Below are 26157 nucleotides of genomic sequence, written 5' to 3'. Positions count from 1 at the left end.
ACCACAAGGACGATGTTGAGGCTCTGGAGTGAGTCCAGAGAAGAGCAACAAAGCTGGGGAGGGGGCTGGAGAACAAGAGGAGCGGCTGAGAGAGCTGGGGGTGTTTATCCTGGAGAAGAGGAGGCTGAGGGGAGACCTCATTGCTCTCTGCAACTACCTGAAAGGAGGTTGTGGAGAGGAGGGAGCTGGGCTCTTCGCCCAAGTGACAGGGGACAGGACGAGAGGGAATGGCCTCAAGCTGCACCAGGGGAGGTTCAGGCTGGACATTAGGAACAAATATTTCACAGAAAGGGTCATTGGTCCCTGGCAGAGGCTGCCCAGGGAGGGGGTTGAGTCACCTTCCCTGGAGGGGTTTAAAAGATGGGTAGATGAGGTGCTCAGGGATATGGTTTAGTGTTTGACAGGGATGGCTGGACTCAATGATCCTGGAAGATCTTTTCCAACCTAGTGATTCTAGGGATGCTCAGGAGCCTGTGGCTGCCGCTGGCACCAAGGAAGTGATGGAGCAAGCACAAACCTTCCGCCAGACCCCTGGGATTTCCATGTGGGCACCGAAATGACCGCATGAGCTTTCTCCGACAGCACGGAGCCTGTGACCCAGCCGGGACTCGCAGGGAAAACCCGGCCACTTCAGCTCCCTGCATGGATACACTTCTTCCCTTAGCTTGTCTGACATTCCAGCCATTTCTCTCCACGGAAGTATAACTCCAGCCCCACCACTGCCTTACAGCTCTCTGGCAGAGACACTGCCCAGTTTGGCCTCGCTGAGCTCTGCTGGGCAAAGAGCAGCCGGCCGGCGCAGCTGAAGTCAGTCCTGGGGGAAGCTGTCGGCAGGAACACAGCACCCAAGCCACTCTGATGCACAGACAGAGCAGGAAACCTGACTGCAAGCCAGCCCAGCGATGCTGGGAATCCCTGCAGCTCAGGGTTCCCTGAGCTCCCCCTCCATCAGCATGACGGGGCCCCCTCTCCAGGGGAGCCCTCAAGGCTGAGACACCATGCCTGACTCTGGCAGCAGTGCCTGGGAAAGGGACATTTTTGCATGCACACGGCATTTCTGATGCTGCGTGATCGCCTCGGTGCCCCAGACTGACTATCAGTGTAGCGAATAGCAGAGGACCAACCACCGATCCACATTACACACCTCACACACCTCTTTGCTGCTAAGGACTCGACAAACAGACTCCAGATCCGGTCTGAGCGCTCTTGGACTCTTCTCACACCTCGGTAACTAATGAAAACTGCATTCCTGGGTACAGATCGAGTTCTGGGAGCTGAAGCCATGAAGACAAACACGGACAAAGGCACTCCAACAAAAGCCAGTTTATTTCCTAGCGGTCAGTACAGTGGTGCTGTCAACAGCAACACGTCCTAGGCCAAACAACCCCCCGCAACACAGTGACCACGTTCTCCCACCCTGATAACCCATGCTGGCAGCGCCTTGGTCCTGTCAGCGATCAAACACTTGCTGCGCTCATTCTGTTTCTCTCTCATCATCTAACAAGTTTATGGGGTGCAACTACCCCTCGTACAGCCTCGGATTCCCAGATGAAATACGAGAGAATCCAGGCAGAGACAGCCACATGAATTTAATCCACACATTATACATGCAGAACCAGATGGGTTAAACCCCCCAATCTCCCATAATGCCAAGAGAAGTTCCGTGTGTGCCATACGGATTGGGATATACAGAGAAACATCAGGCACTGGTGACTGTCAGAACTGCCAAGGAAAACCAGTAAGTCTAAAATACGACAACCACATCTCAAACCAAACTCATGCAAGAGCAACTTTAAAACCTAAATGTCAGAACTTTGTGATACCTCTCCGAAGCTATTAAAAATGCTACTCATCATTCCAGCCGCTGTGCAGCTTCTTAAAGGACAATCCTGTGTGCATGTCATGTTTTGATTCTCTTTAAATATCTTAAAACAGAGGCTCCTTCCTTGCCTGTGAGACGCTCAAGCAATTTGAGCATCACTACCTGCATGGTTGCACAACAGCAATTTGGTCACACCAGTAATTTTGTCAGAGGAGATGCACCAGGTTCTACTGACTTGGATTTAAAAATCGCGAATTCATAAATATTTATATATTTTAAATATTTAATTTTACATGAATATTGGGTATTCTTAGCATTTTTCCCTCCTGTTTCCAGGTATCCGTTTGATAAGGAAACTGTTTTACATCACAATCTTACCCGATCACGGCCGGACACTCTGTCAGCCTCCTGTCCTTAAGAATCATTATTTTAAAACCTATTTCCTAAAAAACAAACTAAAAAGAACATATTGAAGAGTTGTGTGCCAGGGCTCACCTGCAGGAGTTAAATAGAATTGGCTGTTAATTAATTAGTCTGATTATTTTTAAGTTAATGTTCCCTGGTGCAGTGTTGCCATATTCCAAAGCTGCCTGCCATGTTAACAGTTGAAGCAGAACCCAAGAGCCCTCTAGGCAACCCCAACTCCTCATCAAGACAGCGTTAAATACAAATACCAGTAGGTCAAACGTCACAAATAATTAAAAACAATCGGTATCCTCTCACGGACCGTGAGCGCTGCCAGCGTTGCCTCAGTGCCTGCCTCCATCAGCCCTCCGCTGCAGGATGCTGCAGCTGCTTGTGTTCTCGCACCGTTTCTCTTCAGGCTGCGCTGTCTCCCAAGCCGCTTTCTCTGGATCCGGTTTTCCAGCTGCAGATTTCAGTAGGGTCATCTGGAGCGCACACCACAGCACCGTGCGTGCTTTACACGTGGTTGCGCTCATCTCCTGAATCGCCAGTGCCAGGGCAAATACATCTACTGGGAGAAGAGGGCTGTTAGTCTTTACCGTACAGTCCACCCACAAGCACCGCTGGGGACCCACTCGCCCCACACTGCTTCCCAGGCCCTTTTCAGGTCTGATCCTGTGCCAGTCTCTTCACAAGGCTGTACAATCTGAGTCTAAGCCAGCAGTAGGTTTAGGCCCTCAAACAAAGAGGCACGATCAGGGAGTTCAGGAACTCACTGTGCTGAAGCTCCTACTGAGATGTTGTCTGTTATCAGGAGCACCCAAAGCCTTGTGGTCCCCTCTGTTTGAAAGTTCCACGGACACGTGGACTAAAGGCATCCCACTCCTTCCTGTGTGTGTGCATTGCTGGACCACAGAAACATGACATGGGTTGGGTTGGAAGGGACCTCAAAGCCCATCCAGTCCCACCCCTGCCACGGGCAGGGACACCTCCCACTGGATCCAGTTGCTCCAAGCCCCATCCAACCCGATCTTGAACCCCTCCAGGGATGGGGCAGCCACCACTGCTCTGGGCAACCTGGGCCAGGGCCTCCCCACTCTCACAGGAAAACTTCCCAATATCTCATCTCAATCTCCCTTCTTTGAGCTTAAAAGCATTACTCCTTGTAAGCCCATAGCAACCCCTCCAGATCGACAAAGTGGATCCTTTGCCCGTCTCAACTAAGACAGGTGAAAAAGCAGTTCATTCACAGCCTTTACTGAACAACACAGACTGTGTTCTGCAGAAATTTGTCACCCCCATCCCTGGAAAAAAATAAAGGGAAGGTGTTTCAGCAGCCCCTTTACTCAGGAGCAATTGCTTAGCGCAGAGAGAACGCTTTGGTTCCAACTCCAGCCCACATGTGAGGAAGCAAAGTCAATCCCCTCTCCTAGTGCTGGAGTTCGCAGCAAGAGCTCGCTTGTTACTCTGGGGAAGGTGCACCCTCACCCCTCTGGGCTGGCCCACATGGAACACATGCGTGTGCTTCCTTCCCTCATTAAACACTTCAATGGACTCTGGGAGCAGTGGAGGACCCTGGCTTCACATGTTTGAGCTCAGCCAGCAGAACTGCAGTTTCACTTCACTGGAACAAGCTGGCAGCTACCTTCAATCAGTATTCCTGGCTCCACTGTTGCAGGTGAGAGTGTTCCCCTCTGGGAGCACTGGGGTGCCTCAGAAAGGGCAGAACTCAAAGGCCCAACCTATCCCCTTGCCACTCGCCAGCTCCCCTGGCCCTCACTCCACGGGCTCGAACACCCCCGAGCCATCCCTCCCTCCTTCCTCCCGAAGAGTGACCACTGGGTCCTCTCTCATTACCACGGTTAAGCAGCAGAGGTACCAAAACCCGATTTTGGTAACTGTGAGGAATCACAGCCTCCCACGTATGAGAGACTGGAATCTGCCACTCTGCCCACGCACCAGAGAGGTGTTATCCTGAATATTCTGCATATTTTGGGTACCATCAAGAATAAAACCATTCCAATCAATATATTTTTGTGTATCAATACAAATCATGGTTTGTTTCTTGGGGGAGTCTACGGCAGAGCCTGCCTGAAGAGCAAATCCATTCATAACACAAGGACAACTCAGTCTCTTCGTGCAGATGCCGCAAAGAGACACCAGGGAAGTTCCATGCAGAAATACAGACAAGGTTCAGGGGTGATGAGAGCAGGAATTTGCTGGACAGGGAGAAGAGAGGCAACACCTTCCTATCACCTCCAATCCCAAAACATCTCTGATGTCTTTTCCTTACTTGCCAGTTTACTAATGGAATAAACACACTCCAAATTGATTTACCCCATTTATCCCTAACCCCCAGGCTTTGTATCCTCTCAGAACCCACTGAGCTTGCCTTTCTGAAGCTCCAGACACCAAAGAATTCATTCACACTTAAATACAAGACCCCTCACCCTTATTTATTGATAGATTTGCAATGTGTTTAGAATTTGTCAGCTACCTTACGGCAGTACATACACATGGTTATACCTCTGTCATCCTGGCACCTGGGAGCTCCTTGCCTCTGGTGGTTGGAAGCATTGACAATTTCGTCTTTTCTACACGACTGCACTACATGAATTACCTCCAGGTGTTTATCAAGGGCGGTAGGAATGTTAGCGTGAAGGGGAGAACTGCAGAGGCGCTCCATTTTTCCCAGTAAAGTCACAACCTAATGGACATTTCACACGTTACAGGTGTTCACACTGTACTCATCTAAGCTTACAACAAAATTAATGAGGTAAGGAAGAACAGATTAACGATAACCATTATTTTCACTAAAGAACACTTCATCAAGTTATGGTTGATGTAGGTAAATTCTTACCAAGCTTTTCTTCTTCTCCAAAGATGAAGCTGTAGAACACCTGGTTGCGCACAGCACAGCAAAGCTGAAACACTCTAATGTCATGACACTCAGCTCACTCATTAATGACAGACACACACAACTTCAGACACCGGGAAGCAGGAGGCCAGTTTGTGACAAGGTGCATTCCTCTGAATCCACAGTTAAGTGCCTCCCTTCTATTAGCACAGCTGCAGATACTGGGGGGAAAAATCAGCCCCACAATGACTGGCCAGTGTTCACCCAGCTGATCCCCTCGTACCAGCACGAAGCAACCGGCAGCGTGGGAGCAGCAGTCCCAGTTCAACCTGGCTGGAGCTCTGTGAGTTCACAGGCAGAGGCTGATGCAGGATACTCAGCACTAGAGAAGCTCTTTCAGAGGATACTAAGCCCAAGAATTCAGAAATAATTCAGTTTGCATTAATGAATTAAAAAATCCGCATCTTTGTTGCCTTGTTTGTCTTGCAACAGTCACACTACTTTGAATTTCCCTGTGGTGAGCGATTCCCCAGCTGCGGCTCACAGCTCACCGGAGAACCTGGATACTGGTCTACAGAAAGAGGGAAAATGAGAATTCCAAACCCAAAACGTTTCCTGGGCAATGGTGACATTTGATGAGCCATAAAGCTGCCTGATGATTCATGGTCATCACAGGTTAAAAATAAGGAACAGAGAGGCTGGGAGCACAGTGCTAAGTGACATTCCTGACGCTTCCTTGCAACAAAATGATTGTAGGCTTCCCTTAAAAAAGGGCTGGCACAGAGGTTTTAAAAAGTGAGAAAGAGGAGCCCAGCCTGCTCCCTGTACTCTCAGAGTGGGCTGCTGGGCAAGACATTAGAATCACAGAATCATGGAACGGTTCGAGTTGGAAGGGACCTTAAAGCTCATCCAATTCCACCCCCTGCCATGGGCAGGGACAGGGTCCACTGCATCCAGTTGCTCCAAGCCCCATCCAACCTGGCCTTGAACCCCTCCAGGGATGGGGCAGCCACCACTGCTCTGGGCAACCTGGGCCAGGGCCTCCCCACCCTCACAGCAAGACATTTATTCCTAAGATCTCATCTCAAACTCCCCTCTTGCAGCTGAAAACCATTTCCCTCATCCTGTCACTCTATGCACCCTTGCAGGAAGCCCCTCCCCAGTTTTCCTGGAGCCCCTTTCAGCACTGGAAGCTGCTCTAAGGTCTCCCCAGAGCCTTCTCTTCTCCAGGCTGAACAAGCCCAACTCCCTCAGTAGGTCCTTGGATGTGAGGTGCTCCAGCCCTCAGATCATCCCCATGGCCTTCTCTGGACTCACTCCAACAGTTCCATGTCCTTCTTATGCTGGGGATTCCAGAAGTGGACACGGATTCCCAAGTTGCGTCCCACGAGAAATTATTTTGGTAACAGCATCCACAAGAGCAGAACAGAGCAGCTGCTCTGCGCCAAGGGCTCAGGAGAGACCACCCAGGTAGGAGCCAAGTCCCGCTGCCAGGCTGGTCCTGTTGTCCCCTAGATGTGGCAAAAACTTGTTTTGAAAATGTAGGCAGGAATAAACTGCAGAAGTTACTGTGAGAGCAGCGCCAACCAGTCAACTCAAAAAGTGACACTTCACATTCATATGGAAGCTGCGAGTTTAAAAAAGTGAAGGGAGAAGGGGAACCATTGAGGAATCAGTCACTAGGACAAGAGGCTGCAGCAGGTAAGATGGTTTGAAGATCACTGGACTTTTGTCTTCAGACAAAACCAGGCTTAAGGAGCAGCATGGTAACATCACATAAGCAAGTGAAACAAAGCAGGATGAACCCAAAGGTCATCTCCCAGTCTTACCTAACAGTACATCCACATCCACAAGAAGACTGACGTTCTGGAGACGTGGCTTCCAGGTACCACAGCCTCACCTAGCTGGTAGTTTTTTATACCAAGCCTGAGAGAAGTTCCAGGTGTCCAACAGCAAAAAACACAGAAGCCAGAGAAGCTGGGCTGCCCCAAGGACACTTGCTCTTCTACTCCCTCAGGGCTTCAGAAGTTCCTCCCAGGAGACGCTTCCTGCCAGTCATGACTCAGAGGCATTAACTCAACCTGTCCTCCTGTAAAACATGCAGGAATCCTTCTGCCTGTCACAGTGCTTGCCATGTAACTGTGATCCTTCACTGGGGGCAGCAGGAAGCCCCCGGCAGTGCTGAGGTTGGCTTTCAGAGCAGCGTGGTCCCAGCAAGACAGCCAGCAGAGCCACGGACCCGGCACTGCCAAAGGAGCAGACATCAGGGAATAAGGACCAACATTCCAGGCCCAGCTTTGATGACTGTTCCTCATAAAACACTGCTTGGAGCAGAAACTCGATGGTTTCTCCAGCCCATACACTGTCCCCCTTGCTGCTAGAGGTAAGCTCCTACTCTCTTGCTCCGTCAAACCCATTATCAGTCCAGAACAAAGAGTTCCAGGAGGACAATCCGATTGTCCAGCCTCAGAGTATCCCACAACACCGTGATACAGCATTCCCAGTTACAAGGGAGCTGTCGATAAACGTCTCCGCAGACCCAAGGGAGGTGGGATGCAGTCTGCAGAGAGAAGATCCTGGTTTAAAGTTTGCTCTGACTGTTAAGTGGTTTTAATAGCGACTGCAGACACAGTAAGGAAGCCACTGCCACCTCCACCAGCCATGCTTTCTTCTGGAACTGACACAACTGCACAGTGTTAAATGAGAAAATCAAAGTGAAGTGTGTGACCACAAAGAGGATTTAACCAGATTCTCCGCACTACGAAGAGTTAACCCCAGACTCGGCCAGCTGCTGGCCTTTGTCCCAGTAATCCTTTTAGGCTCCCTGAGATTTCTGGTGTTTCTGGTCTAACATCCCCACTGTGGTCCTGAGCATCCTTAAACCTACTTCTTTGTTGCTCCTCAACAAGTGTTTGAGGTTCAATATCCTGAAGCATGGTTCCTCCAACGGTGAGAGAAGATTCAGTTCTACTTTAGATGCGGTTTTAAAACACCAGGCCAAGAACAGGCAAGCCATCTCAGAGCGGAAACTTCCCAACACTCTTCTTTTGGATTTAAAAAACGTATACTAAGCCTATCGGCACATCTTCCACTCCCTATTCAGCAGCAGGAGCAAAACCAGACAGATTCCAGCAGGCGGAAAGCAGTAGACATGACTCCAGGGTTTATTCCACCTGTGCCAGGCCAGCAGGAAATACAGCTGCCTTCCAGAGCTCAGCAGCGCTGCTTCCACAACAACCAGCATCTCCCAGCACAACAGCTTCTGCCTTTAACCCCTCATACCCTTGCAGGGGCAGCTTTCACAAGTCTGCTTTCAGCCCACGTTTCTCCTCTGTTCTGCAGCATGAGCACCGCAGCTCTGGCCTCACAGCCGCAGAAGAGCCAGACTGGACCCTCGCCATGCCAACGGTAGCTCTGATGGGACCCTCACCGTGCTGCTGGCTGCTCAGATCAGCTCTGCTTGTGCTCGACTCCTCTGTCTGGTCTCCCCTGAAGGATCCTGCCCAGCTGCTGCCTCACAAAGCAGCAGGACCCTGCACAAGCAGACACCCTGCTTGGCCACGGAGCCACAGGCACTTCAGAAGACACCAGTCACACTTAATCTGTGGGTTGTGGCTGTTTGGCTTAAGAAGCAGTCTAGTAACATAGAGCAGAAGCCACATCAAATAACCATTCTGCATTAAAAACATACAAGACTCTTAAGCAAATAGATCTCAGAGTCTTATGAACATTAACTAAGCTTGCTTCCCCCAGCCCCAACACCTCCTCTAATACAGTGTGTATGGATCTATAACGAATATTTTTCTGCTGAGCTGCTCCAAACAGAAAAGCCCGAACACCAGGCCCCATCTCAGAGCTGTGCAGTTAGGTTAGATGCCTAGATTCTGGCATCTCACGCACGCTCCTGCAGTAGAAAACAGATGCCACTGGCACGTACAGATGTGAATATGAGCCTCAGACACACTGTAGGTTCCCTGGTAACAGCAGTGAGCTGGAAGGATTCTAGCAGGGCCTTCTGAAAGATTATTGCCTGCTGAAAGATTATTCCCTGTAGAGCATTAAGAACAAGGCTATTTTGGGAGCAGCTGCTCTGCTCATCTCACATACCCATATCATACTCTAAGCTCTGTCAAGAACGTTCAACAGATAATTTTTTAGTTCTACAACTCACTCTGGCTTGTTCACGCAGCTGATCCACAATTAAGCGATCGACTCTTGATGGGTTTGATGACGGCCTTGGAATGGGAGTGTTGTTAGCACTCGAAACCTTTTTTTGAAAATTCTTAGCAAGGGCTGATTCAGTCTGCAGGAAAACAAAAGAACAACTGACTGAGAATATAAGGTGAGCTTTGTTACAGAAACAGGAATATCAGCAATACAATTTTTTTTCCCTTAGGATTCTGGACTTTTGTAAAGCAGGTATGAGGATTCTGGCACTTCGGATTTAACCATTTGGGGACAATTGCCCACTTGAAGGGCACAACTGCTGCACACAAAGCAGTTCAATGAAAGTAATTGTACCATGACAATGTGTTTCAGACGTGCTGTGGCTTCACACACTCTGACTACAGCCTGACCAAACTCTGCCTGGAAATGAAATGGAGGCAAGTTAGGACTGCAAGGCAGAAAAAAAAAAAAAAAAAAAGCAAATGGGGAGACTTCATCCACAAAATTAACACGAAGTTGTTTAAGTCAGCAATTAATGTAATTTCTGGAGAGATTATTTGAACTACAGAAAGCTTTTTTGCTTTTTTAAGATGAAATCATACTTAATTTAACCGTCAGAAAATTACTGTGCAGCCTGACTGCACGATGTCAAATTTCCATCTCCCACCCCTCTGCGTCGCTCTGGAACGCCTCTAACAATACCCAGTGAGCGCAGTCTGTTAAAGTGACATGTCTGAGACGGCTCTGTGGTGGCCCACATAAAGCTGCAGCCTGATCTCCTCCTCCATTCTCATCATGCACCCACCAACTCTTTCCCTTCCACACTTCTCCATGCAAACAGAGCCATTCATCCCTCCTCAAGCCATGTTCATGCTCCAATCCCTCTATCAAACCAACAACCCCTTCTGTCAAGAAACATTTTGGAAACCCCCTCACAACTCAGTTCCTGTTGGGGGCCTGTCCCAGCACAGCTTCCTGGGAGAAGCAACAGTCAAAGGGCCCAGTCCTACAGCTCCCAGTTCATTGTTTCCTCTGGAAAGCTCAACTGGGGCAATTCAGACAGCTTTTATATGCAAAGGGGCAGCCTGAAGCTCCACTCATGGCCAGAAAAGGCAATTGCTCCAAGCAAAGGGCAACTGCTCCGTCAGGGCTTCCCACTGAGCTGCCCTATTAACCTTTCTTTAGCCCTTTTAAATGCATCCCGGGTTTAGCACAGCAGGGAAACAGGATGCAAGAAAAACTCACTGAAAGAACTAAGCGTTGGGCCCAAGAAATTTAATTCTTCGAAGGATTAAAGTTTAGTCCCAATTAAAAATACTATTAATGGATTTGCTTTCAAAGTTTCCAGGCACATTATGGTCACTGTGTTACTTTGCCAGTCACATACAGCCTTCGCCAGCCCCAGCAGAGTCCCACAGAGCCACGAACTTCTACCTGAAGCCCAACACTCAACACCACATTCACTAAGCTTCCAACCAGGCTACAAACCCTCCAGACTTCTGCTTTTGCTCCCAAATACACAGGGAAGCAAACCCTTAACTGTGAAGCCCCACCTGGAGTTTCATTTCTTAGCAGTAAGCAAGACCTGTGTCCTCTAACTGGGCTGAGCAGGACCAGAGCCAATCAAAGCTGCGACACAGCAGATTAATTTATGTTACTGTTTTACCTTCTTTCTTTCTTTCTCCAGAGCTCTCCACTGTTCGTAACACTCTTCCAGTCTAACATGCAGCTCATCGGCAGGCCCGTCACAGGTTTTAACTTGCCTTGGAAATCCAGAAGCTGGTACAAAACCAGAAAAGACACCATCACCACACACCTTATCATTAAAGTAAGGGTAGAGGCGCTGTAAATCATCACAGAACAAGTCATGAGAGTCCATTAGAGGGACAACAGAACGGCCAAGCAGGTGAGCTGCTCTCAAGGGGAACACACTCGAGCCAAGCTGCTGATTCCATCTGAGGTCACCCATCACGGAACTGCTGGGAAAGCCTGAAGCACGCAGGCAAGTTACAGGATGGACGGTGTTGCTGTCTCTGCTCCCCTGCCTGAGATTAAGTCGGCCCTGAGACTGCAGGAAATCCTCATACATGTTCTGCAGCAGCTCATCTGCACATTTCTGTCCATCCAGATCATAATGCTCGCTCCGGGGCTTCAATGGGAAACGGCGTTTGTTCATGTTTTCAATGATCCCAAATTGCTGAGCAGAGTAATTGTCACAGAATCCATTTGGCTGCTTTAATTTCTTTTCACTTAGATACTCAATGAAATCCTCTTCTCCACCTCTCAGAAGGGCTTCCATGCATGCTGTAGACCAGGCTTGTTCTGCAGTGTTAGGACCAAAATCAAGATTCGTAAGAACAGAAGGATTATCTTGACAGCACTTGTGAAGTAAATTACTGTTTAAAGGGAGATTGGAGGATAGTAACTGAAGAAAATCATTTGGACGACTGGAACATTTTGGAAAAGCAGGTAAATGACTGCTTGGTTTCAACAAAGGACTTGGATTCTGAAATGGGACAGGAGCAACAGTTTTGGTTGGAACACTCACCCCCGCTGGCCTCCCACTAGCGCCTGCTGGAAGGTTCGTCAAGCTTGGTAAAACTGGAAGAGACTTACAATACTCAGGATTCTGCAAATTGAACTTAGAAAACTGCTGCTTTTCTACACCATCTGCACAGTCACTATTCCCAGCACAAGCTGCAAATGATTTCAGGCCATATTCAAACTTCTGCCCCAAATCAGTGCAGAATGAGGCTTCATTTGTGAGTTGTTTTTCTGAAAGACGTCCGACAGCCTTGGGAAAGGTGAAGTTTTGCTGATCTGCAGTAGTATCTTCTATTTTTTTCTGAGGTCCTGATTTAACCTGAGATAATTTCGGATAGGGTTCTGCATCCAGAGACGGTGCCTCAAAGGCTCCATTGACTAACTTTTTCTTGTCTTTGAGGCTACAAGGGGTGCCCTTGTTGCGCTTTGCTTTACTAGCATGAGAAGAGTCAGCATACCTACTGTAATCCGGGTTCTCATTATACCTGTGGAACTGTGGAAGAAATGTTTCTGCCCATTTTTGGTGCAGCAGTGCACCTGCTCCTTTGGGACACACCTTCTCCCTTCCGTAAGGATAAGCATCAGCTCCTGAGTCTTTGATCACTCCTGAGTGCCCAGCTTGGGGTGTAAAGGTGGTTTTTATGTATGGGTAGTTCTGATACACAGGTGTTGTCTTGACGTTCTCATTAGCCTGCGCAACGCAGAAAGTGGCGTGATCATTCCTGGCAGAGTACAAGCACTGCTCCTCAAGGTCTATGTCAGGAAACGCACGATAGCATTCATCTACTTTTTGCTGTGATGCAACATTACTGCTCTGCAGGTAATTTTCAGCAGCAGTTACGGTTTCGCTACTGTAAAAACCCTGTGGTGAGACAGCTCCAACAGCTGGTCTTTTCATCTCTGGCAACAGCTCATGGTGGTCTGCAATGCTGGTTGCATTCACGGGCCACACTGACTTCAGGTTGGAAGGGCAGCTCCTGGAAAGACAAGAAGTAGGTGGTTAGATTCCTCTCTGTGCTCCTCTTCCATCCCCAAACGCAGAAAGACTTAAACCTCTGATTCTTCCCCCAGTCATTTCTCTTGATTCATTCAGCCATGTCTCAATCCAGCTTCTATTTGCTGCTGACACCTCCCAATTTCCCTTAGCCAGGTGAGAAAACCAATTCCAGCTCTTCTAAACCCACCACATCCCTCTGGATCTATGGACAACGCCTACTGCAGGTGATGTGTACACAGCAAATTACATTCTGTCAATCCCATTAAGAGATTTAATCACCACCACATGCTCCTGGTTAAGCGCCAACTTAGGATAATCACACTTTCCAAACCACCACAACCTTTCAAAGCCCCATCCTAGCACGCCATACAAAACTTCTCTGCATCATCTTGCTTAGTGCTTCTGCATTGCCTGTGCTTTACACTGGCTCACACTGCTGCCTGCAGGTAAAACAAGAACAAGCACCTCAGCACACTTCACTTCCTTCCACTAATTACCCCGAATTAACACAGAACAATCAATCGCTGCCTGTCAAGGAGAACCGTAAACAGACTCAGTGAAAAATTGCCTGGAAGTCACTAGAGCCACTTCTGCACTGGCAGTGCTGAACTCAGACATCCAGCCTGATCTGTCTAAGGCACAGCGATCCGCAAGCTCTCTCTAGGCCAAGACTGGTCCTCTCTGAAGTTTTCCCTCACTTCAGCTACACAACTTTCCACCCAAATCACTGGCATCTGGGGAGAAGGCAGAAAGGAAGAGTAATGCCTGGTGTGGGAACCTTGAGAACTGGGTTCCCTCCCTTACCTCTTAGGCCTAGAACAGTCAGGTTCAGGTGAAAGACTGTTAGCTCTCCAAGATCCCAGTGATGTGGGATCCACACCCCTCTGTGCCAAGTTATTCTGACTATCCAACAGCTTCTTCTGGGGCCAGCATACAGGCACAATAAATCTGACATTTAGATAGGGAAATGTTGCTTAGCTAGCACTATTATCAAGAAACAGTCATTTTGCATGGAATTCTCTCCTGCCAGTTCAGCAAAGAGTGAAGGAGTATGAGTTTGTGTTTTGTGTGTCTTTCTGTGTACTGAAATTAAGAGAAACCTAAAGTCTGAATTCAGTCTTTATGCAACAAAACAAGTAGGCCAAGGATTCTATTCAAGGCCATTTGTTTGAATACAGCATTTCCACAACACTTGTTATGGACTGATATAAAAAAAATGCCAGTTAATTAAAAAGTTCTGTACATATAAGAAAGCCAGAATCTTCTGTGAAATCTGAGTACCTAGTGAAAAGCTTTTAAGTATTACAAGCAAAATATTCAAATACGAGGAGGAAGGAAGGGAAACAGTGAAGCACAGGAGGACTTCACGGCAGCAGGTGCAGAGATGACTAACGGAACTCAGATGCCAAGATCAACACTCACCCCTCGGCACAGTATGGCTGTGGTTTATCTTGTTCCTCCAGGATGTTAGACACGAGTCCATACAAATCTGTTTCACTACCATAATCATTCCTTTCAGGCTGAATTCTGAAAACAAATTGCATGTTAATTAAAACAATTGCTTTATTGAAAATAATTCCTAAGCTACATGAAACAAACAACCAAACTCTTCCACTACTTCAGCACACACTCATCAGACATGACTACCTGGACTTGACATTGATCTGGGAAGCCGCAGGCTGCTTCATGTCATCTCCATAGGTCGACCATGGTGTGTATAAAACGGAAAAGTCCACGGGTGTTGAGTACTCGGACATTGAAGGGACAGAGCTGTAGGCCTGAGGGAGCTCTACATTTTCTTCATTCTGCATTTTATGTACAATAAAAGAATCAATTTTAGTATTAAACATATCAAATTGTCATTCCATTATACTATCTGGTTGTAACTGAGTTTTGCCTCACAGTAATCCAAGCATGAGAAGCAAGCCAGCTGCACACTTTCTGCCTTAACACTCCAGGCAGCTCCTGCTGGTGACACGCCCAGCGCATGCAAGCACAGGAGCCAGGCTGTCAGCCCGGGTCACCTAAACCCCTGCAGCACTTCCTAAGGGATGATCTCTGTCTCGAATCAGGACACTCCCTTCCTCCCCAACCATTACCAGTTAGTTAAGCTACTGAAGAAAACTTACAGCCAACTCTTTTCTTGAGGAGAGATCTACCCATCTGATGAGAAAAGGAGCAATTGCTTGTTTGGTTCAATCACAATATGCTTTCTCTCTCTCAGTAAGTGACAAAGTTACCAGTGGTTTCACAGGGTTCAATGTTAAAGATACAGGAATGCTCCTTTACAGAGCCAGGTAGCTGAGCAGCGACAGAAAGCAACACAAACCAGGCTTTGCTCCCCACAGGATTCTGCCCAACTACAGGCAGGTCTCTGCTTCACTTCTCAGTTCCCCAAGTCTGTAAAAAACCTCTATGAGCAAAACTAGCACCCAGTTGCAAAATAAGATTAAAAAAAAAAAAAAAAGGCATGAGAACCAACAGAACCTGTGATTTGTAGGAGCCGTACAGTGAGCCAGGGCCTGTCATCGCATTACTGAATGCATCCGTCAGCCTCCCGCCCATTTCCACACCGCTCCAGCAGCAACTGCCACCTCTGAACGCAACTTGAGGCTAGACAAGACAAGGAAAATAGTGGTAGAAGGATGTAACTATGCATAGACTCAAGAGCTGCACATTTTACACCAACATTAATTTCGTTAACACTTTAATCTACCAGTGCCCTCTGCCCATCTGAGTTGTCAGGTACTTTGCTCTATGTATTGACAGTAGAACTCTTTCCTATTTCTCTTTAGAGAAGAGCTTAATCCAACAAGCCACGAGACATTCACAAAGTATTTAAGGACTGAGGACGCACAGAATAAGAGCAAATCCATATTCTCTCTGTTTATGCTGGCTGAGCTTCCAAAGGGCTGAGACACCAGTAAAGAACGCGAACTATAGAAATGGAATTATCATCCTTTTCATCAGCAGGAGAGTCATTTGGCCTTCCGTGCCTTGCCAGACACCTCTCCTTCTTTCATCACTGTTCCTATTACATGGATTATGTCAAATGGACACACATTTATGAATATTCAAATTCCAGTAGCTGGAACTTGGCTACAGGGCATCCACTAGGAGCCACGGTGGAAAATTGCCACGTTCTGTACCTACAGGAGAAACAACTCTCACCTAAGAAACACCCCCATCCCCACCACTGCCCTGCAACTGCTCAGAAACAGACAGCCAGTAGGAGCAAGGTATGAAAACAAAACAGAGCAAGGCGTCTTTTCCCCTCTCTCCTTCTTCTTCAGGTGAAGTACACAAGAAAAATTTAAAGTAAGACACACCAGCTAAAAAACCCATTACCTTGCAAATAATAATTATTTGCATGCTATTTAAAACATTTAAATATCAGCATAGCAGGTCTTGAGAAATGCTGATTCAACTCAGAAAAAGTCCAAGTTTCACAGGATAAGTGCTCTGAAAGCATGGAGAACAAGAACTCCTCCTAAAAAGGTGTTCTTCTACAGCCATCTGAGAATGAAACCAGCCTCTACATCTCATGCATGGGTCCCACAGCATGATCTTCCCTCTCATATGCGCTGCGGTTACACTGATGTGGTAACACCTTGTGTAGTAAAGCTCTGCTTTTCCCTGCTTTTTCTCAGGCATGGTATAAATGGGTGAGCAGCCCAGAGCCTGGCCTTAGGCTGTCTCCTCAGGGATATTGTTGGACTGGGCCCAGAGAAGGCCACATAAATGATCTAAGGGCTAGAGCACCTCTGCTATGAGGACTTGGGCTTGTTCAGCCTGGAGAACGAAGGCTCTAGGCAGACCTTAGAGCAGCTTCCAGTACTGGGGCTCCAGGAAAGCTGGGGAGAGGCTTTTTACAAGGGCCTGGAGTGGTAGGACAAGGGGGAATGGCTTTAAATTAGAAGCGGGAATATTTAGATTAGACATTAGGAAGAAATTCTTCATGATGAGGGGATGAAGTCCTGGCGCAGGCTGCTCAGAGCAGTGGTGGCTGCCTTGTCCCTGGAAGTGTTCAAGGCCAGATTGGATGGAGCCAGGAGCCCCTGATCCACTGGGAGGTGTCCCTGCCTGTGGCAGGGGGTGGGACATGAGGGGCTTTGAGGTCCCTTCCAACCCAAACCATTTTGTGATCCCATTGTTTTTTGAGGTGCTGACCCCTGGAAGGGCTGGCTGCCCCTGGGGGCACTGGACGGGCTCGGCGATGCCTTCCAACCCAAACACTCCGCGATTCTGCCATTTCCTTCCCTCATGGGGCTCGATCTGGTCACTCCAACCCCTCAGTGACAGCTGGGGACAACACCCAGGGCTCCCCCACACCACGCACACTCCCTTTCCCCTCATATTTAACCTTCCCAAGACAATAAAAAGCCTTTTCCCTACAACTTTTACCTCAGCATCCCGACCTTGCTACCCACAGGGAGGCACAGAGCGAGGGGGCCCCTCCCCGGTTACCGACACGGGGGTGTCTGAAAGGGGTGTCTGAAAGAGGTGCCCAGCCTCCCCCCGGCCGCCCCTGGGCACTGGGCACTGCTCCCCGGTCTCCGGTCCCGGTCTCACCTCCATACGCGGCCCCGCTGGGCACCTACAGGCGGCGCGCGACCCTCACGGCCATGGCGGCGCCGTTACCGAGGCCCAACGGCCACACGGCGACACCCCAACGCCATTAGGCGGCGCCGAGTGGCCGCGCGGCCAATGAGGAGCCGCCTCTCAGCTGCGCGGCCAATGAGAAGCCGCGTCTCACCCGCGCGGCCAGCGAGAAGCCAATGAGGAGCTGCTCCCGCTCCTGCCCCGCCCCCTCGCGCCGCGTGACCGGGCCCCGTCTCCACGAGGTTGCCGGACGTCGAGAGCCCGCGTAGCAACGGGGCTTTATTTCCATTGGCCACTGCCCACCAGCGGCGCCCAATGAAAAATCGCCTGCTCGCGCCTCCCGCCAATGAGGGCGCGCGGGGACGCTGTTCACCTGGAGACAGCGCCGGGAGCTGTACAGTCCCGGGGTGATGGGGGCTGAGGGTGTTCAGCCTGGGGAAGAGAAGGCTCTGGGGGGACCATAGAGCAGCTTCCAGTGCTGAAAGGGGCTCCAGGAAAGCTGGGGAGGGGCTCTTGATCAGGGAGAGCATGAGGGGAAATGGTTTTCAGCTGCAAAAGGGGAGATTGAGATGAGATCTTAGGCAGAAATGTTTTGCAGTGAGGGTGGGGAGGCCCTGGCCCAGGTTGCCCAGAGCAGGGGTGGCTGCCCCATCCCTGGAGGGGTTCAAAGCCAGGTTGGATGGGGCTTGGAGCCCCTGATCCAGTGGGAGGTGTCCCTGCCCATGGCAGGGGCTGGAGCTGGATGAGCTTTGAGGTCTCTTCCAACCCAAATCATTCCATGGTTCTGTAATTACACTGTGACGAGGAATGCTGGCTTGAGCTGTTGGGCCGGCTGGTTTCCATCCCCACGGAGGTGAATATGCCCTGGCCCAAGTGCCCCATCCCTGGAAGGGTTTAAGGCCAGGCTGGATGGGGCTTGGAGCAACTGGATCCAGTGGGAGGTGTCCCTGCCCATGGCAGGGGTGGAACTGGGTGGGCTCTGAGGTCCCTTCCAACTCAAACCATTCTGTGATTCAAACACACTGAGCACTGAAAGCAGCCAATCCCAAAGGGGCAGAGCACAATTGAAGGTGGTTACCAGCAGAGAGACATCACCTCAAAAAAGTCAGGCTTAACCAAACTACTGATGGCAACAGGAGCGGATGGGGAACCTGGGTTCTACTGCAATCTCTCAAAAGCTGTGTGATGTGTCTAGGGCTTGGGAATTCTGATCCAGTGGGAGGTCTCCCTGCCCATGGCAGAAGGTGGGGCTGGACAGGCTATGAGGTCCCTTCCAACCCAAACCATTCCATGATTCTGTGATTAGGTGGAAGCTAACAGCATCACCAATGTTTGTCATCCTACAGAATCACCAGCAAGTGGTGGTGAAACCACAAGCTTACAAGGAATCAATAGAAAAAGATTCAGGCCCCTAAAGTACCTTTAACTCAGTACCCACACCTGCCTCAATCTTCCCTGCAGCTCAGTACATCAGGCCAACCAGAATGCTCAGCCTGATAGTTTAGGGTTTGAATTTTTTAGATTAGACATTAGGAAGTAATTCCTCACAATGAGGGTGGGGAGACCCTGACCCAGGTTGCCCAGGGAAGTCATCATGTCCCACCTCCCTGGAGGTGTTCAAGGACAGGCTGGATGGAGCTTGGAGCAACCGGATCCAGTGGGATGTGTCCCTCCCTCTGGCAGGGAGTTGGAAATGGGTGACCTTTCCAGGTCCCTTCCAGGCCAAACCATCCCATCATTTTGTAAGACCACCTCATGTTTCACAGGGACACAGCCCTGTGATCCAGCCATTCATGCCTTATCATGGGACAGTTTATCCAACTCAATCTCTTGCCCTTATGAGTGAAGCCCCACTTCAAGCACATCCACTGTGCAGATCCATATCCAGAACTCTGGCTGCAAAAACTCATTAGGTGCTTGAACAGGACCAGCTCCATGGAGAAGCAAGAGCTGCAGCCCCTGCACTGTAAGCGAAGGCGCAGCCATGGGTGTTAGAGCCCGACTGGGGTAACTCCAGGCTCTGACAAGCGCTGAGGCTGGAGTGGAGACTCTGAGGTCCATCATTCAACTCTGGGGCTCGCGCACACCTGTAATGTCTAGCACAAAGCATAAACTCATACTGTTGGTGCAGGGCAGAAGGGACAGGCACTGCAGAAAGAGGGAACCCATGGGGCGGAGGCAGCCCCTGTGCCCCCTCAGCAGCTGCCGTGTTGGCCCCCTGTCTGCTTGGCAAGGTTAAACTGTGTTATTGCTTAGGGTGCTGCCAGCCCCCCTGAAACAGAGTGCTGGGGTCCCTCCACGGGGCCTGGGACACACGGGGAGCCCAGACCCCGACTGAGCCCAACAGACCCTCAGAGAGCCTGGCAGAGCCTGGCAGAGTCTGAGAGAGCTGGACAGACCCCAAGAGAGCGTGACAGAGCCCGACACAGTCTGACAGACCCTGAAAGAGCCTGACGGCCCAGCAGAGCCGGACAGACCCTGACAGAGTCCGACAGAGCCCGGCAGACGCCGACAGACCCTGAAAAAGCCCAGCAGATATCGATAGAGCCTGACAGAGCGCAGCAGACCCTGAAAGGCCGCCCCCTCAACCCCGTGTCCCGCCCCCGCCCGGCTCCTAGCGCGGCGCTCAGCAGCCTCACGGCACCCGCGCTTCCGGTCCCGCCCCCTCAACCAATCACCGCAGGGCTCTCAGCTGACGGGCAGCATGAGGACCCGCCCCTACTCCTTCGACCAATCACCGCAGGGCTCTCAGCTGACGGGCAGCTTCAAGTCCCGCCCCCCGCCGTTCGGCCAATGGGCGGGCGGCATCGGTTCCGCCTGTCAGCGCCTGCGGGCGGATCAGCCAATCAGCGGCCGCCTCCGCGCTCGGGTCCCGCCCTCTGGCGGCCGCGGGGCGGGGCGGGCGCTGCGGGCTCTGCGGGCGCGCGGCAACATGGCGGGGCGGGTAAGTGCGGGGTGAGAGCCGGGGGGGGCGAGCCTGACCGGCCCCCGCGGCACCCAGGGCCTCCCGGCACTGAGGGCGGTTGGGCAGTGCAGCTGTGGAGGGGATCTGGAGTCCCTGAGGGTGCTGTGAAGCCGTGGTGCCCCCCGACCCAGTGGTTTGTGGCCCCTCAGGGGTGCGTTGGGGGGTCCCTGGGGGTGCTCTGGGACTGTTATGCCCCCTCAGGTGTGCTGTGAGGGTCCCTGGGGGTGCTCTGGGGCTGTGATGCCCACCCAGGGGTGCATTGGGGGCCCCTGAGGGTGCTCTGAGGGTCCCTGGGGTGCTCTGGGGCTGTGGTGCCCTCTCAGGGTTGCTTGTGAGGCTGTGGGGGTCCCTGGGGGTGCTCTGGGGCTGTGGTGTTCCCCCAGGGTTGCTTGTGAGGCTGTGGGGCTCCCTGGGGGTGCTTTGGGGCTGTGGTGCGCCTCCACGGCTGCTGTGAAGCTGTGTGAGTCCCTGGGGGTGCTCTGGGTTTGTGGTGCCCCCCCGGGGTGCATTGGGGGTCCCTGGGGGAGCTCGGGGGCTGTTGTGAACCCCCAGTGGTTTGAGAACTCCTGTGGGACTGTGGAGGCCCCCCTACACCCCCCCCCCAGTGATGTGAGGACCCTAGGGGTTCTGTGGGGCTGTGGTCCCCCCCAAGTGGTTAGGGGTACCCCCTCAGTGGTTTAAGTGCCCCTAGGGGTGCGTTGGGGGTCCCTAGGGTTGCTCTGGGGCTGTGGTGAACCCCTAGTGATTTGGGGACTCGTGGAGGGTCTGTGGTGACTGCCTCCCCACCCCCATCGGAGTGGTGTGGGGTCCCCCAAGGGTCCTGTGGGGCTGTGGTGCCCCCATCCCCAGTGATTTGAGGTCCTCCAAGGGAGCTGTGGGTGTCTCTGGGGGTGCTCTTGGTTTGTGATTCCCCCCCCCGCAGTGATTTGGGGTCTCCTGGGATGGCTGTTGTGACCCCCTCCAGTAGTTTGGGAGGGTCCCCTAGGGGTCCTATGAGGATCTGGTGACCCTCCCAGTAGTTTGGGAGACTCTGATAGTGCTGTGTGGCTATGGTGACCCCCTCACTGGTTTGGGGGCCCCTGGGGGTGCTGTGAAGCCATTGTGCCCCCCTAGCCCCCGACCCAGTGATTTGGGATCCCCCAGGGGAGCTGTGGGGCAGTGAGGGTCCCTGGGGGTGCTCTGGGACTGTGGTGACCTCCGTCCCCCAGTGATTTGGGGTCCCTGTGGGTGCTGTGGGGCAGTGCTGATTTCCCCAGTGGTTTGGGTGCCCCTAGGGGTGCTGTGAAGCTCTGGTGACTCCCAAGGTGCTTTAGGGGGTCCCTGGATTCCTGTGAGGCTGTGGTGACCCCTGCAGTTGTATGGGGTCTCCTGAGGATGCTGTGAGGCTTTGGGGGTCCCTGAGGGAGCTGTGGTGACCCACCCAGTGATTTGGGGTCTCCTGAAGGTGCTGTGAAGCCGTGGTGATGCCCCCAGTGGTTTGGGGGTCCCTGAAGGTGCTGTGGGGCTGTGGTGACAACCCCTCCCGTGGTTTGGGGTCTCCTGAGGGCCCCGTGAGGCTGGGGTGACCCCTTGGTTATGTGGGGTGTGGGACAGGACCATGGGATTCCTTCAGGAGCGCTGTGAGGGCAGGGTGACCCCTCTCTCTGTGGATGTGAGGCAGGATTTTAAGGTGCCCTGGGGGTGCTGGGAGGCTGTGGTGACCCCTTGGTGTTGAGGATTGAGCTTCTAGTGCTTCTTCAGGAACCCCCTGGCTGGGTGTCCCCTCTCCCTGTGGGGCAGGATTGTGGGGACCCCTGAGGATGCTATGAAGCCCTGGTGACCCCTCAGTGCTGCTGGCAGGATTCAGGGTGCCCTGAGGGTGCTGGGAGCCTGCAGCAGCCCTGGGGGAGCAGGACAGGACTTTGGGGAGCCCTAGGGGTGCTGTGAGGCTGGGATGTCCTTCTCCCTGTGGCCTGTGCGGCAGGGTCCTCCAAAGATTCTCTCAGGATGGGGTGAGCCCTTGGTGCTCTGGGTTGTGGGGCAGGATTGTGGGATTCCCTGAGGCCCTTTGTGACTTCCCATGGAAGGTGGCAGGATTTTGGAGTCCCCCCCGAGTGCTTTGAGGCCCTGGTGACTCCTCGGTGCGATGGGATGTGGAACAGAGTTCTTGGAGGCCCTGGAGACTCCTCTGTCCTGTGGGCACCAGCAAAGTGCCACATTGTGTTGTGGGTCCGGATTGTGTTGAATTAAACAGGCTTTCAAGGCTGTGCAGGGCTTTTATTTAATATTTATTTAAAAAATACAAAATCCCATGTTGGTGATTGCTTGGATGACATCAGCAAGTGGCCAAAACCACCTAAAAATGTGTAGGAACAGTCCTGTGTGTCAAATCACCTATCGTAGTGCCTTGTCTGTTCCCTCTGTTTCAGGCGGCTGTCTCCAAGCATTGCAGGATGCTGCTAAGGTTGCTCTTTGCTGTCATCTCCATCCTGCATTGCTGGGGATCAGCTGGTGAAAGTCACGTTTTCCCTTAATGCCTCCTTCAGGCTGAAACCTTCTGCTCTAGCCAAACCGTTCGGTGGTGGAGGCTGTGGGGATGGGTTTTCTGGCAGGTTTTGTGTGGTGGCCTGAGGGAGGGTGCAGTGGCGTGGTGTGTGGTGCAGAGCAACGATGGTTCCAGGAGCTGCGAGCAGCTTGGCCCGGGGTTGAGCTGTGCGTCACAGGCGAGAGCTCTGCTTGAGTGCCACCTGAACGGCTGCTGGCTAATGGGGCACAAACCCACCTGCTTTGCAGTCTCTTGTTAAGAGCTTCTCTGCTGCTGCTCTGGAGACGTGGTCTCACCTTCTGGCTTGCCCCCTTCTGGCTTGCCCCCAAAAAGCTGTGGGTTTGACTCTCCTTTTTCCAGTTTCTGTTGCCAGAAGCTTTGTCAGTGGCAGGAGCATTTCAGCCATAATGAACGTTCTCCTGAGACTTCTAGTAGCGAAACCCACTCCGGTTGTGGGATCTTGTCCTGCCCCTCTCCCTGGCTCCCCTGAGCCATTTCAGCATGCTGAGTCGACAGAGGAAACTCTGGTTTGATGAGCGACTGTTTGGTTCCCCACATGTGCCAGGAAGGATTAGTGAGTGCTTTGTGTGCTGCAGGTAGTGACGGGGTGGAAGGATAGGGATCAGTCCCATGTTTTTCCTCCTGCTGGGAGCTTTTGTGGTACCCAACACCTGAAAAATTAGGCCTTTCTTTGGCCAGCTTGGACGCTGGTGGAGGAAGGGGAGGATTTATATGCATTTAAGAAACAGATTGGAGCTGAATTGCTGTGTAATCTGGCAATTCGAGTGGATGATGCTTTCCTTAGGTTACCAGGAAGCTGGTTTCGTGATTTATCTACACATATAATTGCTACAGAATTATCAGATTAGTTAATGCTGTGAAGAGAGCTCTTAAGCAAAGTTTTTAATGTAATTTTCCGAGCTTGATCGGATCTTACGGTGTGTGGAACGTTGTTAATGTAAATTAGCAAACAAGCTGCCGGCTCCCTCCAGCTTGCACGTGGGATAGCAGCAGCTCCAAAGAGGATGTGGAGGTCAGGGTGAGCAAGCAACAGCATATGTTTCGGACGCGACACTGGAGCAATCGTGATCCTTCCTGTGTAAGCACAGAGGTAGGAGGCTGGAGGTGTGTGATATCTCCAGGCTCAGCAGGTGAGGCTGGTACTGGAACACTGATGCTGTTGTGTTGACAGCACTTTTAAAAGGTGCTTAAACCTGGAGAATGGGTGGAGAAAGCTTCAGTGATGACCTAGGGCTCGAAAAGTGTCCTGCAGCGCGATTTGAAGCTCTGCCTCTTTCATTGGGCTAATGTGATTGCATTTGTGTGTGCATGCTTTCAGAGAGAAATGAATGGCTGTCCTGATGCAGGAGAGGGGCAAAATCTTTATTCTTCTGGTATTGTTTACACAAATGAAAAGCCAGATCTCTTTAATTTTCTAGGTACATTATTCCATCCCGTAATTGCGCTGGATTTCTTCAAGGAAAGGCTTTCCTCGCAAGGAAGAGACAATGATTAACAGTGGTTGAAGTTTACAGGAAAAGTAGTTTATGATGATTAGAAAGAATGGTCATTTTGGTTATGATTTATGCTGTGTGGTGACTGCTGGGTGCACAAAGGGAGCACTGAGTTTTGATGAGACACAAGCCGGCATCTGCTGCCGAAGAGGGAATGGTGCAGAACTGCCTCGCGGCGTCTGTGGTTGGTTACAGACCCCTTGTACCAGGATTGCACCTCTGAAAGTTCGCTGGAGCGGTCTGCAGCTGATTGGTTTGAACTTCATCAGGAAATAGCTCCCAAAGGAGCGTAGAAAGGCTGAATGATTTCTCTGCCTCGTTCCAGCTAGGGCCAAGCTGTTGATCCAGAAGGAGCTGTGCTTCAGCCTGTATCTGTACCAGCTTGGAGAGCTCCGTGGAGAAGTGGTGTAGGAAGGGGAGTGGGTCTGTGTGACTGCAGTGTCATGCGTGCAAGCTGGCGGGAGGTCTGGCTTTGTGCAGAGAGGGAATTGTGTGTGCTGGTTGTTGACTTGGTGGTGTGGAAGTGGGTGATGGGTGATCCCCTGTCAGAGAGACTGTTTTTTTTTATTCTTCTTTAGGGAATATTGAAGTTTTGTAGTAGCTGGTACTTATATTCAGTTCACTCTTTGAAGAGTTTCATGTCCAGATTGGGATGGGAATCATTTTGGTTTTGCATGGGTACCAGCAAATGTGGGTTTCACTGGTAGCTTTGGAGGAGACCGTGGTGAGCAGCTGTGCTGCCCACGTCTGTGGAAATCAACTGCCCCACTGAGAGAGCACAGTGGTAGTGGGAGGGTGGTGAGAGGGACAGGCTGTGTCCCTGGTGTCCTGCAGTGCTGAAGACATCACTGGACTAACACGTGCTCTCTTGCATTCCTTGCAGTGAGTCCCAGGCAGTTTAAGGTTGGATGGTTTGGTAGAAATTGATAATAATTGATAAAATTGATAATGGATTTTGTGCTGTGGGTTACAGCTATGAGGTCTGGTTTCTGCTAGTGTGTGGAATCTTCCTTCCTAGCTGCAGGCGTTGTCAGGTGACTAAAGAAACACTGGTGAAGCAACCGAGTTCTTTCTCACAGTGTGGTACTGATCTTTCTAGCAGCACTCACCTTTTTTTTAGTGTTTCCTAATGTGTTGTGTAGAGAAACAGGTTTTCAGCAATGTTTCAGCGAAGTGGGAGAAAACTAAATCTGAATCTCAATCTGTTTCTGAGATCCCTTCTGCAGCCGTGTACCAGTCCTGTGAAACCATCGCAAATAGGCTGGTGTCCGCCTCACGGGGCCTCTGCAGCACAACAGCCCGTGCTGAGTTATTTAGAATAGAACTCTGACAGCCGTGCAACCACGTTAGTGTTTGTGGGCGTGGGATGTCGAGCCTTGTCATCTTTGGTTGGTTTAATGCTGGGCTTGGTTTTGCAGCAGTGGCGTGTCCAGAGCTCACACCTACAGAGAGCGCGACAGGGAGGTGTCAGGGCTGCCTCTCCGGCTCTGGTTTGGGGTGCTGGTACCTCTCAGCTCTTCTCTTACTGCGGAGAGGCCAGAAGGGCTGAATTTTAAGACTTGTTCTTAGTAGGAAAAACCTATAAAAATCAAAGAATCCTTTTGAGGATCAGTTCAAGTGTGAATTTCTAAAGCGTTACTTTCTTTTTTCCCATAGCACAGCCAGGTATTTTCTCATTCTGTCTCTGTTCTGTGTCCTGTACCCTGAAGCACAAAGGCCATTCAGGAGAAGAGGTTTAGGGGATGCCCTGGCTATGGATT

At 51.1% G+C, this 26157-nt stretch overlaps 2 protein-coding genes across 2 annotated transcripts in view; one reads left to right on the top strand and one right to left on the bottom strand.

The window, feature by feature from the left end:
- Positions 1-1668: 1668 nt before the first annotated feature.
- MEIOC (meiosis specific with coiled-coil domain) lies at positions 1669-17683 on the bottom strand. Its single transcript, XM_069876747.1, is given in 9 exon segments — positions 1669-2624; positions 2626-2795; positions 4754-4934; positions 9256-9387; positions 10918-12772; positions 14215-14319; positions 14440-14597; positions 15280-15405; positions 17549-17683. Coding segments are annotated over 9 exon segments (2976 nt in total). The 3' UTR covers positions 1669-2510.
- A 2565-nt stretch (positions 17684-20248) lies between these two features.
- NSF (N-ethylmaleimide sensitive factor, vesicle fusing ATPase) overlaps positions 20249-26157 on the top strand; it is a 78230-nt gene continuing 72321 nt past the window's right edge. The window contains exon 1 of the mRNA XM_069877131.1: positions 20249-20338. Coding sequence (XP_069733232.1) covers positions 20327-20338 — 12 coding nt within the window. The 5' untranslated portion in view covers positions 20249-20326. The remainder of the gene's footprint in view (positions 20339-26157) is intronic.

Source organism: Phaenicophaeus curvirostris, chromosome 26 (genome assembly GCF_032191515.1).
Source record: "Phaenicophaeus curvirostris isolate KB17595 chromosome 26, BPBGC_Pcur_1.0, whole genome shotgun sequence".
In the NCBI taxonomy this organism is placed as follows: domain Eukaryota; kingdom Metazoa; phylum Chordata; class Aves; order Cuculiformes; family Cuculidae; genus Phaenicophaeus; species Phaenicophaeus curvirostris.
This window is presented reverse-complemented; position numbering and strand designations above follow the sequence as displayed.